Below are 17,535 nucleotides of genomic sequence, written 5' to 3' on the forward strand. Positions count from 1 at the left end.
CCATGAACATTAGGCCAATAATACTAAACATCTATTAAAAAGAAATGTGTTAAGGGGGTGCTTGGGTGGCTCGGTTGATTGAATACCCGACTCTTGATTTCAGCTCAGGTCATGATCCCAAGGTCTTGGGATCGAGCCCCACTTTGGGCTCTGCACTGAGATGGAGACTGCTTAAGATTCTGTCCCTCACTCTCTCTTCTGACGCCCCTCTCCCCTGCTCACACACACACTCTCTCTCTCTCTCAAATTAAAAAAAAAAATTGGGGCTCCTGGGTGGCTCAGTCAGTTAAATGTCCAACTTCGGCTCAGGTCATGATCTCATGGCTCAGTTCGAACCCCGCATCAGGCTCTGTGCTGACAGCTCAGGGCCTGGAACCTGCTTTGAATTCTGTGTCTCCATCTATCTGTCTGCTCCTCCCCATCTCGTGCTCTGTCTCTCATTCTGTCTCTCTCTTTCTCTCTCTGTCTCACAAAAATAACATTTTTTAAAATGTTTTAATTAAAAAAAACAAGGGTCACCTGTGTGGCTCAGCCGCTTAAGCTTCTGACTTCAGCTCAGGTCATGATCTCACAGTTCGTGAGTTCGAGCCCCACATTGGCCTCTGTGCTGACACCTCAGAGCCTGGAGCCTGCTTCAGATGCTGTGTCTCCCTCTCTCTCTCGCCCTTCCCCTCTTGAGCTTGTCTCTCTCTCTCCCTCTCTCAAAAATAAATAAACATTAAAAAAATTTTTTTAAACAAGAAAGAGATATATTAATATAAAAAGTATTATGTAAAATATTTCTCCTACATTAACTGTTAAGGAATTTTTAGAAAAATCTATAGTACCCATTGCTATTTTAAAAGGGATGGCGTTAGTATGTGCTTATCTGTGTGCATGGGGCCTATATCTCAAAGAAATAATCTGCTGGCTTTTGCATGTGTATTTATCTCCTTCTGTCTTTATTACAGGTACCCAAGGGCTGGGATGGACAGTTTTTTCTTTCTTCAGTGCACACCTAAGCAGGAACAAAGATCCAAAAGCCCTCACAAGACAAAATTTCTTTTAGGTGTATTTGCAGAACCAGCTTTTCTTCCCCCAGAGGTAAAATAAGACTGTGACTATGGGAAGAAAGGGACGAAACAAGGGCAAGGGGTGGGGGGGGTGGTAGCCAGGAGGAGAAGGACTGGGAAGACAGATGAGGAATCACTGACATGAGAGGGAGAAAGAGAGCTGTCCAGGAGGCCAGGGAAAGGATGAGTTCACATCAAGTGTGGTTTCCTTGGCACCTCTCAAATTGAGGTGCATCTTAATTGGTCAGCAGTCCCAGGTACTTGTACGACTCATGAACAGAGGAGGGATAAACAGTTAGTATGGGCTAGGTTATGCTGCAGTAATAAACATCCCCCAATCTCAGTAGTTTAAACAATAAAAGTTAACTATGCACACACTACATGCCCACATAGGGTTGGCTGGGGGCTGGCCCTCCTCCATATCGTTTTTATATCAGGACCCAGGCTAACAGAACACTTCCAGTTACCAAAACAGAAATGGAAATGGAAAATGCAGGAAATTGTGCACTGGCTCTTGAAGCTTTACCCTAGAAGGAACATACATCATTTCAACCCACATTTTATTGGCCAACACAAGTCCTGTGGTCACATCTAATTCCAAGGGGACAGGAAAATGCAGTCCACCATGTGGTCACAAGGAGAGCTGGCAATAGATAGTGAACAGTAGGCATGACTACCATAGTAAAGGACTTGGACCCCTGGTCTGGGGATGGAGATATGAGAAGAGAACTGCTTCCCATCAACAGGTAGAACTGAACAGGTTGTGATTTCTCTCATGAGCAAAGCAGCAGTGGACTCTACCATGTACAGAAGCTTTCTGGAAGTAAGCAAAGAAACTGATTGCACTGGAAATGGGGAGTGTGGAGTAAGAAATGTTGACTTTCACTTTATACCCTTTGTAATGTTTGACGTTTTAACCACAACATTCATTTGTATGGGTTATTCTATGAGATTCAGGTTCCCCCATTCCCAATATTCAGCAGAAGACAGTGTAAATGGCCAAAAGGAAGTTCAAAGAATTGAGTGCTTATGATGGGGAGTAGCCATGCTCTGCCCCAAACTGAAACATCCAGATGCTTTTGGGTTGACCTAGGGTTAAAGAACACTGCCCTGTCTCCACCCCACCCCCACCCCCACCCCCCAGGAACTCAGCCAACATCTGCCCCACACATTTCCTGGAACTTATTGCTTCTCTAGAGGAAACAGCAAGGACTCTGACCCTGGGCCCCAAGACTCAGAACATTTTTTTTCCCAATCCAAAGGCCAGCATCATGACATTACTATGCCATCTCTGATTATAGAAAATAAGTAACAACGGAAGAAATCATGCTCATGACTCAGAGTAAGGAAGTCCAATATTCTCATCTCTAAAGAAATCTCAGATTTTCAGGGCACTTGGGTGGCTCAGTCAGTTAGGCGTCTGACTTCGGCTCAGGTCATGATCTCACAGTTCATGAGTTCGAGCCCCAAGTGGGACTCTGTGCTGACAACTCAGAGCTTGGAGCCTACTTTGGATTTTGTATCTCCCTCTCTCTCTGCCCCTCCCTCTCTCTCTCTCAAAAATAAATAAACATTAAAAAAAATTTTTAATTACAAAAAAAAAAAAAAAAAGAAATCTCCTATTTCCATCTAAGATCATTCCCCTATTATTCTGGGGGCCCAGAAAGGGGTCCAGGGCAGAACAGAAGCTCAGGGAAGAAGTCCTGGGAAATTGCAAGAAGGAAGCTGCCTTCTCAGACTCTAGCTTTGAGGACCCTTTGCACCATCACAACAGGACTGTGAGCCAAAAGCCAGTTGATTGGGGGAAGGATGGGAAGACTGAGTCACAAACTGAAACGTGGCCTAACTGGAGTGCACGACCCAAGGCCAAGCCTGGGGTAGTTCAGCCCCCTCTCTGCTTTCCACCCCTAGGCATGCATCCACTTCCAGGTGGACAGGACTTCTCAAGACTTGGGAGGTATCCTTCCTCCTTAGAGAACCTTCTCAGGACAGGGCCTGGGAGCCCAGGGCAGAGCAGGCACTATGGGGAAGACAGCCATGCATGCAAATGCTAAAAAACAGAAATGTCATACACGTCCTCATCATTCAACAGCTATTTCATTATTTTGATTCACCAAACGTTATTGGTCAGCAAGGAGCCCAGGAGCATGAGAGGAAACGAGGGATGGACAAACATGTCTAAGAACTAACCTTTACCCTCACCAAACCCAAAGCCCAGGAAACAGCACAACACACAACCAAGCACTAGGGTGCATGGCCCAGTGAGGTTCATGAGAGACAAAGGCACAGTTTGATGGGACCCAGAAGAGGAAAGTGATATGGAAAACAAAGGCAAAAGAAGTATGGGGCAAAAGTTAAATTTCCTTACAACTTGCAGCCCATTGACAATTACCTGGGACAGACAGAGTGACCTTCCTCTAGGAACTCAGCTGCCTCAATGTTAATACTTTGCTAGAGGCTAAAGGAAACCTTAGCGGGGCGCCTGGGTGGCTTAGTCCGTTGAGCGTCCGACTTCGGCTCAGGTCATGATCTCATGGTCCGTGAGTTCGAGCCCCGTGTCAGGCTCTGTGCTGACAGCTCAGAGCCTGGAGCCTGTTTCGGATTCTGTGTCTCCCTCTCTCTCTGACCCTCCCCTGTTCATGCTCTGTCTCTCTCTCTGTCTCAAAAATAAATAAATGTTTTAAAAAAAATTTTTTAAAGGAAACCTTAGCTTGACATTAGCCTGAAGTTCAGGATCCTGTAAGTCTTCTTTAACATAGGAAAATCCCTTGGAAAATTCATCTCTAACTCTCCACTCCCCCCACCAATCCCACCCCCACCCCACAAGATATGTGTTAACAATCATCCTCCAAATATATGGCCCACTGATATACATCTGAAGTCTAAGTTTTTACTAAACAGTAGTAAATGACCCCTCAAGGTCTGGGAAACCTTGCTTACAAATTCCTTAGAGACTTACACTATCCCTAACCCCCTCCCAACTTGAAAGTATATAATCAATCATTCTTCATAACCCCAGTGCAGCTCTTTCTGCCCGTGGGTCCTGTCCCTGTGCTTTAATACAACCAACCACCTTTTTTGCACCAAAGACATCTTAAGAATTCTTTCTGGACCATTTGCTTCTGGAGCCCAGTGTTTCATATCAGAAAGAACTAATACCTGTTCAAGGTGTTCAGTACTTTTCCTGGGGACTTTCAGCCTTATCCATGGCCTCCTTTAACAAGGAATGGGATAAAACCAACTTCTTGTAATTTTCTTTTCTCTAAAGTAGGCTGTGCTGCTGGGGGGAAGGATATGAAGATTCTCCTAGAATTTCAGGAACAGCACTGATAAAGAGTTCACAATTCAGAAGTGTGGTATCACAAAAAATAAATATTAAGTCTTTGTCCCCAGTTCCTGGCACACAACTCCCAAAGCCTTGGAATCTCTGGAGTGATGGGTATCTCTTGTATGCTAATGAGATGACTGGTGAGTGGGGACCCCAGAGAGCTTCTGGAAGGGGGCTGATCTCCAGAAAATCCAAGACAGATGAGAGGGTTGGGACTTTCAACTCCACCTCCACCCCTGACTTTTGGGGAGGGCCAAGGGGCTACAGATTGAATTCAATCACCAGGGCCAATGATTAATCCACCTACCTCATGGAACCTCCATAAAAACCTCTAAATGACAGATTTTAGAGAATTTCCAGGTTGGCAAACACATCAAGGTGTCAGGAGGGTGACACACCCAAAAAGAGTACAGAAGTGCCACACGCCTTCCCCCATGCCTTGCCCTATGCATGTCTCCCACTGGACCCTCCTGAGTTATGTCCTTTGTAATGAACTACTGATAGTAAAGTGTTTTCCAGAGTCCAGTGGGTCATTCTAGCAAGTGATCGACCATAAAGGGAGGGACTGTAACCAAGCTAGGCAGAAGCATGGGTGACCGAGGGACCCAATGGTTGTGACTGGTGTCTGCACCTTGTGCCTGAGCTCTTTAGCTTTGGGAATCTGCATTAACTGTGTCAGAAATGAACGGAATCATTGGATACCCAGTTGGTGTCAGAAAAAAGGAGAATTGGTTGACGGGAGAAGAAAACTTAACAGAAAGAGTTTGTGGGATCCTATTCTATGTCTGTGCAATAAAAGGAAAGCCCTACACAGTTGTCTAGGTGCAGCTGCAAGAGGAGAGGTGCTGAGCAGTGTTCCCTGCCCTCCTTTTTTCCAGTCCCTCCCCCATGGACTCACGAACTGCACCCCTAGCCTTTCTAGGCATTGTCGTCATCCTTCCTATCCCATATTCTCACCTGGGCATCCAGCTCTCTCTGCCCCCTGGAACCACATTAGCCTTCCGGGGTCTGTTCTAACTTTTCATCCTTTCTTCTAGAAATTTGACTCACCTCCCTTTTACCCAAAGCCAATAAAATCCCTCCCTCCCAGGGATCTGTCTCTTACTTCTTTCCCTGTTCAAGCCAGTTGGTGGTTTTAAACAGGAACTAAAGTATCATATTTCCCTGAACAAGGTTTGTCAGACCCAAAGGTCTTCCATTTGCAGGAAATGAGAACTCACTCAAACTCACCTGAGCCGAAATTGGAAATTTATTATAAGGCATCAGGTTGTCCTTGATGATCAAAAAGGAGGAAGGACGGCTAGATGGCAGTTGGGCTACAGAAGGTCAGAGACCAGAACTATAAAACAGCCAGAGACCCAGGCTGCTGTCTACTCAGGTCGTTTCCCCAGCTCTCAGGGACCACATAATTCTCACACCATTTCACTGTGTATCTTCATCCTTCTCTGCACCAGAGCTTTCTCTGCTTCTCTGCCCCTATAATGGAAGATGGTTCCACATACAGCCCAGGACTTACAATTCCTCAGATTAGGCAACCATCAGAATTCTAACTCCAAAATCCCCAAAGGAGGGAATGTATTTCATGCTCCCCACCTGGAATATCAAAAAACCATACCCAGAGAGGCAGCCATGTAATATCAATGTGGCTGTGAGATCCACCTTCACTGAAGGAGCAGTTCTTAGAGAAGGAGGGATGCTGTCCTGGCTGGATACCCCCAAAACTTCACAACAGCTGTATTTAGCATTCCAGTTGCTCATTAAAATTATGCAGAGTCAGCCTACAGAGAAACTCGCAAGGCCACTTGTGTGGGGATAGAGGTGTCTGCAGCAAGGAGGGAAGTGCACAACTGTCCAGTCCTTTAGTCAACATTTTTAGTGGTTGGAGCAACTTCCAGGAGCAGCTGGAGATACAGGGTGGCCATCTGCAAACACCTTGGCTGGCACTGGAAATAGACAAACAGGAAATAGACCGGGATGCCACTGAGCAGGAACAGGAAGATGTACAGGAACTCAATCTGGGGGTGGTCGATGATGGGCGCGAGCACCAGGTAGAGAGAAGCAAGGAGCATGATGACAGGGATGATGGTGGGGACCTGCAATGGACACAGGGACCTGGATGATGGAGAGGCACGGGATGTTGTATGTGGCCCTTGGGCTCTGTCCCTCCTGCCTGCCTGCCTGTTTATTTCACCTGGCACCAGCTCCTCTCTTCCAGTTACTGCCATCCTACCTTGCCTGGCCAGGGAAGCCGCCTGCCAGGTTACAAGGGGCCATCCAAGGATCAGGGGCTTTGGAACCCAGGCTAATCCTCTCTATGCTATGTGAGGATTAATCCTCCTACTATATGTGTGCATCCTCTCTGCATTAGTCTCCTGTTGTTTTCCCTCAGGGTCCTCCAGAGGAGAAATGAGTCCCCAGTAAGCAGAATCGATGCCTTGTGATCCAGATGTCCTCACCCCCAGGAAATATAGAAATTGTCTGCCAAATATGACATCCTTTCTTACATTCTTTCTCCAGGCCCCAAATGGGGCTATGGTCCAACGATCTGCTTCATGCAACAGCCTAGGGTTGCAAAAAGCCCAATGTTTATTCCAGACTCTACCTTGTAAGGTCGAGGAAGATTCTTCTTCTTTAGCCGCAAGTACAAGAGACAGCCAATGGTGGTTCCATAGGTGATCCAGCCAAGGAAGCTAAGAGGCAAACATGAGCCACTTACTCTGAGGCCCTTCCCTGGGTGGGCCTGCAAGAGGGGCTGGCCTACTAGGTGCAAACCTGGGACAGAAGTGCAAGCTCATCAGGGGCCTTTCAGCTACCCCCAATTGTCCTTGTCTATGCAGACTTAGGAAAGAAGAAGGCAAGGCTGGGGCACCAAGAACAGGAATGCAATGGAGGGTATTCTTGCCTCCTTCATCTCCAGTCACAAAGTGACTCACACATACAAGCCCAGGCACCCACTTGGCTTCATATTGGGCCTTGTTTGACTGCCCCTGACTGCACAGAAAAGGACAATTTTCAAAGAGAGGGAGGAGCATTTGTGTGTCTAAAAACAGGAGTCTGATGAAATGTCAAGGAAGCCTGTGCTCTCCTCAGGGACCAGCACACTCATAGCAGATACTCCTACTTCAGAGTCGGTGACAGGATAGGTCACTGAACACCCAGACAAGTGCCTGGCCTCTGCCTTCCCCAGTGTGGTTAGTTGAGTGGCTGATACAGGTCCGATGGAAGCCTCATCTGACCCGGGAGATGGGATCCAGACCAGGCCATCTCTTGAGGCAGTCAAGACTGGGAGACATGGGGTCCTTGTTGGGATAGATCATCCCCAACATTCTCACTCTGTGCCGGAACACTCTCAGTCACATTCCCCAATCTCAGCCCAAAGAAACCCTGGGTTCACCACGGTTTGATATTATTCTCATCATATAACGATTTTATCCTTTCTCATGGGAAAAAGATAAAAAGAAAGCCAGATCTGTTACTTAATGTTCTGAAGAAAGTCACATCAAGCATTGTATATCCTGTTCCAGAAGATTAATTATACTTATGACAACGAAGAAGAGAACACGCGATGCCTGAGAAATTGCTCTGAGAGCTCCCTCGGCATCCAGACGCCACACTTGCCTATAAGTGTAAGGATGTGCCCACGAAACCTGTTTCAGATGAGGTCATAAAACCACAACTGGATGGCACGACAGTCCATCATTTCTGCCCCAGGCAAGGTAATAAAGGGGGTCAGAATATGTCTCCATTTTGATGCAATCTCTGATTATACCTACCGAGCTTGGTTGTGGGTCTGCCCTAGGTTCAATAAAGATATGCTGGGTCAGAGTCCTGAGCACAGAGCAGACTACAAAGGGAAAATCACACCACGGCCAAGGGCTACAAGTCGTGGTGAGTAAAGCCTGAAGATAGCTTTAACGTGATCTCAGCGACAGAATAAAGGAACGAGGAAGAATAAAAAATGACAAAGACAACACAAGCCTTTAACTTGTCTGCCTCTTGGTGAAACATTTGTCTCATTGAATTTTTGGAAATAGGACAAGAGAGGAGGGAGCCACATTTAATTTTGGAAACATAACTGGGAGAGAATGGCTGAAATGTGTGTGCATGTGCAAGAGCCCTGAGCTCAGGTTTCCAGAAGTGTGCACGCATATCTTTATGTATATAAACAGGCATATATGTGATAGTTACACAGAGGGGCTTCCAGAAGTGTGCACACATGTATTTATATACACACACGCATGTGTGTGAGTGTGCACACATAGGGGGCTTCTATATACATATGAGTGTATTTGAGTGTACGCACAAAGGGGCCATGAGATACCCAGCATGGGAGGACAGTCTCACTTGCCTCAAGAAGTTCACGATGGTGCTGAAGCTTCCTGGGATGACCAGGACCAAAGCCACTGCCGTGGTAAACATCAGGGCCGGAGTTGGTGTGAGGCGATGCACATGAACCATGGACAGAAGTTGGGGCTGGGAGCAAAGCCAGGTGTCAGGCAGCCGCCCCGCCAAGGGAGGTGCAGTAGGTTTCTGCCCTGGGAAGTTCCCAGCCCTCTTCCCCTGCCAAACTCACTCTGGACACCAGTGTGCCCAACCTAATAGTCCCCAGTCCCCACAGCTTCAAGATGCAGGTCTCTGTGGCTCACCTGGGGTGAAAGCAGGCCCAGCGTACAGCTTGGGAGGCCGATCACTCCAGAGACCCAAAAAGCTTAGGACGTGGGCTAGAGTGTAGGGAGCTGACCCACGTGCCTGGCCAGGTTGTCCAACTTTCTATTGCTCATCCCCAAGACAGGAAGAGGGACCAGGGGCGGGAAGACAGAGGATGGGGGAGAAGAGGGTGGGATGGTTATGGATGGAGCATGGAATAGGATCATGGATTATGGTAGTAGACTGTATAAGTACTCAGCAAATAGTCCTCCCTCTCCCACCTCTGTAGGAGAAACACTAGGTACTTCCCCATCCACTGACTCTGGGCTTGGCCAATGAAATGTGAGCAGGGGTAACACGGCAGAGGCTCGAAATATACCTGTGTGGCTTGGCTTGGTCTCTTGAACCCCTGCCACCTGCTTTAGGCAAAAATATGCTTTGGCCTGGGTCCCTGAGACAAGAACAGACTCAGAGACCTGAATGAGAAAACCTGAACACGAACCCCAGGCTGAAGCAGAGCCACGACAGACCCAGGGACCGATGAGCAACATGAAGCATTTGCTGTTGTCAGCCCCCTAGATCTTGGAGTTGTTGTTCAGCATCATTGCTGCGAAAGCTACCAGAGGGACAGAGTCCCCAGGGGGAGGGGCCCTGAGCGTACTCACCAGCTCAGCTCTGCTCCTGTGGCTCTGCCCCGCTGCCCCCACACCGTTTGCCCTACACAAACATCCCCATCACCTACAGACTCCACAGTGTGATCCAGTATGGTGACTCCCAAAACCTGGAAGTCAAAGGACTGGAGTTTAAATGGAGATGCTTGGGATGCTTGAGTCTCATTCTCAGAAGAAAAGAGGGCTAAGGTGCCTGGGTGGCTCAGTCAGTTAAACGTCTGACTTCAGCTCAGGTCATGATCTCACAGTTTGTGAGTTCAAGCCCTGCATTAGGCTTTGTGCTGACAGCTCAGAGCCTGGAGCCTGCTTCAGAGTCTCTCTCTGCCCCTCCCCAACTCATGCTGTCTCTCTGTCTCAAAAATAAACACTAAAAAAAAAAATTTTTTTTTTTTAAAGAGAAGAAGGCTATGTCTTGTAGGGGGAGTCCTGGCTTGGGCTAAGTGCTAAGCTCAGGCAGGAGAAAGCTTAGCCCTCCTGCAGCCCCCACCACCTTGGCCAGCCCAGACCCCATCTCTCACCATGTGGCCTTCTCTCGCAGCCACATAGCACACACGACTTCCACCGAAGAACATCCCATTGGCAGAGCCAAATGTCGAGAGTACAACAGCCAACGGTACCAGCCAGGCCCAGGCCCCCAGCACCTGGTTCCTAGGACAACAGAGGGTCAAGGGAAGGAACTCCAGCAGCAAACTGGAAGACAACAGCAAGGAAACAGAGCAAGCGAAACATCTAGAGGCAACTTGAAATATACACAGGACACTATCCTTCCCGAAACCTGATGTCTGTGCGGTGGCCAAGGAACACATCACTTGACTCACTCACCCCCAGCTCACAGCCATAGCATCAGAGGAAAGGATCTCGTTGGGCGACAACACTAGCAGGTAACTGATGTTGACCAGGAGGTACAAGCTGGTGACCAGGGGGATGGCGATCATCACTGCCCACACCAGGTTCTGCTGCAGAGTCCAGAAGAAGAAGCCACGTGTTAGGTGGTGAGTTCCTTCTCAGGCCCCCAGAACAGGCTCGTCAGTGCAGTGCTGAGCTCATCCTGGCCTCAGGGAGTATGTCAGGCCCTGGGGGCCACTCAGGCTGTGTGCCCCTCTTCCACGTGCTCACAGTCCATGGCCTGGATCCACAAACAACAGATGTGCTGGGAGGTCATGAGGGGCAGGAACCAGTCTGAGCAGTGGAGATACAGAGGGCCTGAGAGGAGTGGGGGCACCCACGAGAACAGAGCACAGAGAAGGGACAAGGAAGTTAAAGATCTTCATTCTTGGCTATTCATCAATCTTTCCAGCTGTAATATTCCAAGACCACCATGACAACCCTGCCTATTTTCTGGGTCTCCAGGACTCAGGCCCACCCAGACTGAAGGCCATTTCTGCCAGGGGTTCCACTCTGACCCTCAGGCTCCTCAACTGGAAATTGGGGGTCATTGGGGATCTGTAAAATGGGACTTCTCACTGCTCTGCCTCCCTGCAAGGTATGAGGGTCAGCACAGAGGAGGGAAAAGGAAGGGCCTGGACATAAGGGCTGTGGGCACACAGAGCAGCTTATCCTATGGGGGCATTGTGCCACTCTGACCCTTGGTCTTTCAATAAAAGTACTGAGCAGGCGTCCAATAAAAATGGAGGAATAAATGAAAACTGGGTAAAACAGAGTGTACTCCCTCCCACTTCGCCGCCTGGCCACCCTCCCACCACCCCCGCCCCAGCCCTGGACATCATTCTGGAGCCAGGAGCAAATGGAAGGAAGGGGTCTCCCTCTGAACCCACAGAACTCCATTCAACATTCCCCAAAGGAACACCTGGGTGGCTCAGTAGGTTAAGCGTCCGGCTTCAGCTCAGGTCATGATCTTGCAGTTCGTGGGTTCAAGCCCCACATCGGGCTCTATGCTAACAGCTCAGAGCCTGGAGCCTACTTCAGATTCTGTCTCCCTCTCTCTCCACCCTTCCTCTGCTCACATTCTCTCTCTCTCTCTCTCTGTCTCTGTCTCTCTCTCTCTCTCAAAAATAAACATTAAAAAATTAAAAACAAAAACAAAAAACATTTCCCAGGCTTGGGCCACCCTGGATAGACATCTACACCTCAAAGCAGTAAACTCATGTCCACGACACCCCCGGCCTCACGCAGGACTTCCTCTAGATGTCCTTTGGCTTACCTCTTGAGGGGCAGGCAAGCACTGATGAGCCCAGAGCCTCTCCCCTCAGTGCCAAACGGGACCCCAGAACCTGGTATTGCTGCTACTGACACTTACAACATGAAATGAAGCACAGAAGAGGTCATTCTGTTGGCAGGGAGGTCTTCTCCAGACTTGGCACAGAGCTGTCCCTGGGAGGGCTGAACCACAGTCCCACACACACCTCCTGGCCCACCACTAGGTAGGACCCTCCCCCATTTTAGCGTCTGCCCCTGGTTAGCACATCTTCTCTTCTTCAACATTATATAAAAAGCAATTTCCAAGGGTACCTGGGTGTCTCAGTCGGTTAAGGATCCAACTACTGAGCTCAGCTCAGGTCATGATCTCGCAGTTTGTGAGTTCAAGCCCCACTTTAGTGCAGAGCCTGCTTGGGATTCTCTCTCTCCCTTTCTCTCTGCCCCCACCCCGGCTCGCTCTTACTCTCTCTCAAACATAAATAAATATTTAAAAAATAATAATAAGGCAATTTCCAGAGCTTTCTGCCAGCCTGAGATCTGCCACAGAAAACTCTGGAGGCAAGACAGGAGGAAGGGGGCACTGAGGGCAGAGTATTGATCTCAGGGTCTGTCTTCTGCCCTACTCAAACTTCCTTGAGACACAGAGATGCCCAGTTCTTTCTGGTCTCTGTGTTCTTGTTCACACTGCCTCTGCACAGCTGTTTTGCCACAAACCACATCAGCCCTTCAAAGCTCAGCTCCAGCCCTCCTCTCGCAGGACTGCTGGACTGTTCTGCCTCATGAGTTCCAGCAGCAAGTGGAGACAGCACCTCAGCAAGCTTTGTTATATCCAAGCCTCTGTCCCATCCTGTCCTGTCCTCTAAGGGCAGGGGCCGGGGAGGGTGACCAATTCGCCCCAGCTTGCCTGAGACTTTCCCGCTTTTCACACCAGAAGCCCCGCACCCCTGGGAAGTCTCCAGTTCTGGGCAACCTGGTCAGCAGACCTAGAAGGTCATGTGACAAATGCATACAAGTGAAGCCAGTAGGACAGCAATGGACTCTCCCAGACAGTAGGTCCTCTCAGGTCCCCTCCAGCTCTCAAATCTGAGGATCTGGAGGCAAAGGAAATGGCCCCAACCACTGTTTCAGCGTGGCGGCTAATTCCTCATCTTCCCAGTCCTGAAAGTGTGTTCTGCCTGGGCCGAGAAGAGGCCACGTGTAGCAAAGATGGGCAATGGAGCAGAGTCCTGGGTTCCCCGTACTGCAGGCCTTGCTGTGGGGTGCCCTCAGCAGGCAAACACCCACCATGCATGACCCAGCCACATGCCAAGTCACAGGGAAGGGATCTGACATGCTTTTGAATTCGACTCCTCTTGGACAGCCCACCGGCCAGCTAATGAGCTATGACAGCCAAGCCCCAGGTTGTGCCACAAGAACAGTGAGATTTCCTGGTTTCATTCTCAAACACCTTAACTCTTTACTCAAATTCCAGGGCCCATGGGCATAACGCTGGCCCAGGTTTGGCATAGGATCTGCCGTTTCTTGAAAAAGAGTGTGAAACAAAGATACACTTAACATGTGCTTCAGAGCTCAGACTTAGAGCCAGAATTTCAATTGTCCATCATTCAGAGGCATGGCTTTGTTTTTGCTTGAAACCCACATTTGTCGGGGCGCCTGGGTGGCTCATTTGATTAAGCCACCGACTTCGGCTCAGGTCATGATCTCACAGTTTGTGAGTTCGAGCCCTGCGTCGGGCTCTGTGCTGACAGCTCAGAGCCTGGAGCCTACTTCAGATTCTGTCTCCCCCTCACTCTACCCCTCCCCTGCTCACGCTCTGTGTCTCTCTCTCAATAATAAATAAACATTAAAAAAAAAAAAAAAAAGAAAGAAAGAAACCCACATTTGTCAAAAATGCAGGGATGCCTGGGCGGCTCAGTCGGTTAAGTGTCGGACTTCGGTTCAGGTCATGATCTCTCGGCTCGTGAGTTCAAGCCCCTTGTCAGGCTCTATGCTGACAGCTTGGAGCCTGGAGCCTGCTTTGGATTCTGTGTCTCCCTCTCTCTCTGCCCCTCCCCCATTCTCTCTCTCTCTCTCTCTCTCTCTCACTCAAATATAAATAAACATTAAAAAAAAATGTTTTAAAAAATGCAGAGGTCAGCAAACTACAACCTGTGGACCAAATCCAGCCCACTGCTTGTTTTTGTAAATAAACTCCTATGGAGGCACAGCCACCCTCATTTGTGGCCTATGGCTATTTGCAACAGAGTTGAGTGATCGTGACAGAGGACTCGTGACCCACAAAACCTAAAGTGTTAGCTCTTTAATCCTTTATGGAAAAAAATTTGCTAATCCATGCTCTATGGCATGGGAGCTTGTCTCACTCACCTTTGGACCCCCTTGCTCTTTCCCTGGACCAGCTCCGAGCCCAGAGCCTGGATTCAGAGAGAGAGAGGAGTCTAGCCCTGTGAACTGAATGAGCCCGTGCCCCTGCCCGGCAGCCCCAGCCCCACCCAGAGCCACCATGGACACACAGTAACCATTCACCTTAAATTACAGCTGTTTATGGCACTCCATCCACAAGTGATTACGCCAGTTAATAACAGTTAATACCTTCAAGCCCTGCGAGGTAGGTGGGGCAGCTATTATGATCCCGTTGATAGGGAGGAACTAAAGCACGAAGAATTACATGCAAGAATAAAAACTAGGTCCCAGGACTTCTGGCTCTCACCCCGGTCTCTCTGTGCTCTGGGACTTCAGTCTCCAAGCTCCTCTTCTCCCCTCAGATTCTCCCAAACCCCCCTCCAGGGAGCCTCTGCTGAGAGGTGAGACATGTAATGGCCCCTGAGCCAGCCCCGAGGATGTAGAGGAAAAGACTCAGTTCTCACCCTCTGAAAATTAAAGGCTCCTGCAGGAAAAAAAGAAAACAAATAGCAACCTAAGCAAATATATTTATAGCAAAGAGTTAATTTCCATAGTAACTAAGAGTCCAAATGTTCCAGCTATCAAGACAGATAACAAGCTGAGTCATCAAGCACGGCCTCTTGCTAGTGGTATGACCTCACAATCACTTCCCCCTTTCTAAGCCTCAGTTTTCCCATGTGAAAAATGGTGTTGATAATACCGACCTTGCCAGGCAAATGAGACCATGAGTGTGATCCTATAAAGTTCTGTGCTCACTTGGGAAGTTATTATTCCTCTAATTCCATAAACTACTTAAGGTAGACAGTGGGCTGGCATTCATGACTTCAAAAAGGGTACCCCCATTTTCAGCTGATTTCTCATGGTTTTAGTCAGTTCAAATAACAATAATTGGAACAGCTAATGTTTGGAGATTTCACCCTCTGAAGAAGTATTATGGACTCACCTTTGGATTCTTGAGCTCTTCCACCACATAGTTGACGTTATTCCAGCCATCGAAGGACCACATGCCCTGGTAAAAGGCCATGCCAATGCGCCCAGCCTGCTGTGTTGTGTTGTGGAAGGCAAGCAAAAAGGTTTCCGTGTGGCCCCAGCCCTGGCCCAGCACCACGGCCCCACCCACCACGATGACCAGCAACGAGAACACTTTGGCGACTGCGCACACGTTCACCAGCATGGTGGCCAGCCGTGAGCTCCAACAGTTGACCAGCGTCAGCAGCAGGATGCAGGAGGCAGCCACACCTTTGAGCACAGCCTGGGGCATCGAGGAGCAGCCAGGGTAAAAGGGGGTCACGGCATACTCAGCGAAGCTCAGGGAGACGGCAGCAATGGCAGCTGGTCTGACCAGCAACACAAATGTGTAGATAACCAGGAAGGCTGGCAAAGAGCCAAAGATTTGCAGGATGTAGGCATACTCCCCTCCAGATTTGGGAACCAGGGCACTCAGCTCAGCATAGCACAGGGCACCCATCATGGCCAGGAGGCCACAGCCTGCCCAGACCACAAGACTGGCTCCAGGGCTGCCCATGTAGACCAAGACCCCCTGTGGTGACATGAAGACACCAGAGCCAATCATACAGCCAGCCATCAGGGACACGGCACTCCACAAACCAATCTCCCTCCTCAGCCTTAGCCCCTCACCACCTGGCTCCCGTCCTGCCACCCCCTCACCACCATTTCTTTCCTGACTTCTCTCCATCTCAGGGCTTCAACAGTCGCTGTGTCTAGCTGAGCAGAAGCAGATACTCTCGTCTGTCTTGCGGGCTTCCTGCAGGGGTTAATGATTACAGCACTTGATGAAGTCTGAACCGGAGACCAGACAGCCAGGGCATGGCATTCAGCAGGCACAGAGCCTTCACTGATCGACCGGTCCCTGTCCAACTCAAACTCCAGTATAGGCAGTATACAGGAGCTGTTTGCCAGTGTAACCCAGGGATCAAGGAAAAGATCAAGGAAAGAGGGATTTTAGTAGAAATCCCTGCTGCCCAATTCCACAGCACTATGTGAGGAATAACAGTTGGACGGGTGCTCTGTGCCAACAATAAGAATGTGGAGCAATTACACATCAGGAACCTAAAAAAGTCTCTGCAATAGTTTTATCAGCCAAGCAATAAAACCCCTGTTTTATCAGGATTCCAATTAAAATTGCATGAGCCCTGCTTTAAGGAAGAATCAAGACAATCAAAGAAGAAGATTCAAATAGTTCAGAACAGAGCTTTACCCCTACAAGGAAAGGACCACGTGGTTAGAAGCACAGCACAGGGTGTGGAATGGGATCCTGCATTCAAATCCCAGGTTTAGTCCCTCATAGTTGTGTGACGTTGGACAAGATCTCTGAACTTCACCCTACTCATCTGTCAGTTAATTACAATACCCACCACATAGTGTTACTGTAAAGACTAAACAGCATAGTCCAATCAAAGTAGCTAGAATAGTAGGTGAAATGTAGTAGGCTTTCCTTAAACGTTAGCCAATACTATCTGGCTAAGAGTTCCATTAGTTCCCTAGTTTTATATATATATATATATATATATATATATATATATATATGAATATATATTTTAAATATATATTTCATTGATTTATGAATAATGTTCATTTTAGGATATAGTTTATAACTTTTTTGTTAACTCTCCCTTATATTTTGATTTTGATTTTTTTATTTTTTTATATTTTAGATAGATAACGTGCATGAGCAGGAGAGAGGGGCAAAGGGAGAAAGAGAGAGAAAGAGAGAGAGGGAATCTTAAACAGGCTCCATGCTCAGTGCAGAGCCTGAGACGGGGCTTGATCCCATGAACCCAGGATCATGACCTGAGCTGAAATCAAGAATCAGATGCTCAACTGATCCACCTAGGCACCCCTTTCCCTTACACTTTTAAAATCTTGGGTTATAGAACCTTTACTAGTATTGTTATAGAAAGGTCAGTGGAACTCACTAGCATTTAGAGTAAAGATGCTGACACCCAAAGTGAGCAGAAAGGCACCTGTGATCTCCCAGACTGACCTAACTCAAGTCAGCCACATGGGCTACTTGGATCTCGTGTGCGTGTGTATTAATAAAGCTCTTGACAGATGTCACTGGTTCCTGGGGTGTCCATCTTACCTCCTCCCCTTGATTCATGGAAGCCTACTTGACATAGGTCCTCAGAAAATGTAGAGACATCTTCTTGAGAAAATCCCTGAAGAGGGGGCCCTCCAAAATTCAGAAGGAGGTCCTCCAAGATTCCTACACAGTACAAAGAGAGAGAAAAGGACAGAGAAGTAATTAAGGGGGAAAAAA

At 48.3% G+C, this 17,535-nt stretch overlaps 1 protein-coding gene across 14 annotated transcripts; it reads right to left on the minus strand.

The window, feature by feature from the left end:
- Positions 1-6,098: 6,098 nt before the first annotated feature.
- Positions 6,099-16,038, minus strand: LOC123581490 (b(0,+)-type amino acid transporter 1-like). Of its 14 annotated transcripts, none has more exons than XM_045447614.1 (6): positions 15,199-16,036; positions 10,521-10,654; positions 10,217-10,388; positions 8,729-8,853; positions 6,983-7,070; positions 6,099-6,323 (listed from the first exon to the last, which is right to left on the minus strand). In XM_045447614.1, the coding sequence occupies exons 1-6, from the start codon at positions 15,949-15,951 to the stop codon at positions 6,240-6,242; spliced, it is 1,356 nt and encodes a 451-aa protein (XP_045303570.1). In that variant the 5' UTR covers positions 15,952-16,036; the 3' UTR covers positions 6,099-6,239. The 14 variants fall into 14 exon arrangements, with proteins under 14 accessions (XP_045303570.1, XP_045303568.1, XP_045303565.1 ...); XM_045447612.1 differs by having other exon boundaries at positions 6,099-6,473; positions 10,217-10,346; positions 15,199-16,034; XM_045447609.1 differs by having other exon boundaries at positions 6,099-6,473; positions 15,199-16,034.
- Between the last annotated feature and the right edge of the window lie 1,497 nt (positions 16,039-17,535).

The sequence above is a fragment of the Leopardus geoffroyi genome, chromosome A3 (genome assembly GCF_018350155.1).
Source record: "Leopardus geoffroyi isolate Oge1 chromosome A3, O.geoffroyi_Oge1_pat1.0, whole genome shotgun sequence".
NCBI classification, from domain to species: Eukaryota; Metazoa; Chordata; class Mammalia; order Carnivora; family Felidae; genus Leopardus; species Leopardus geoffroyi.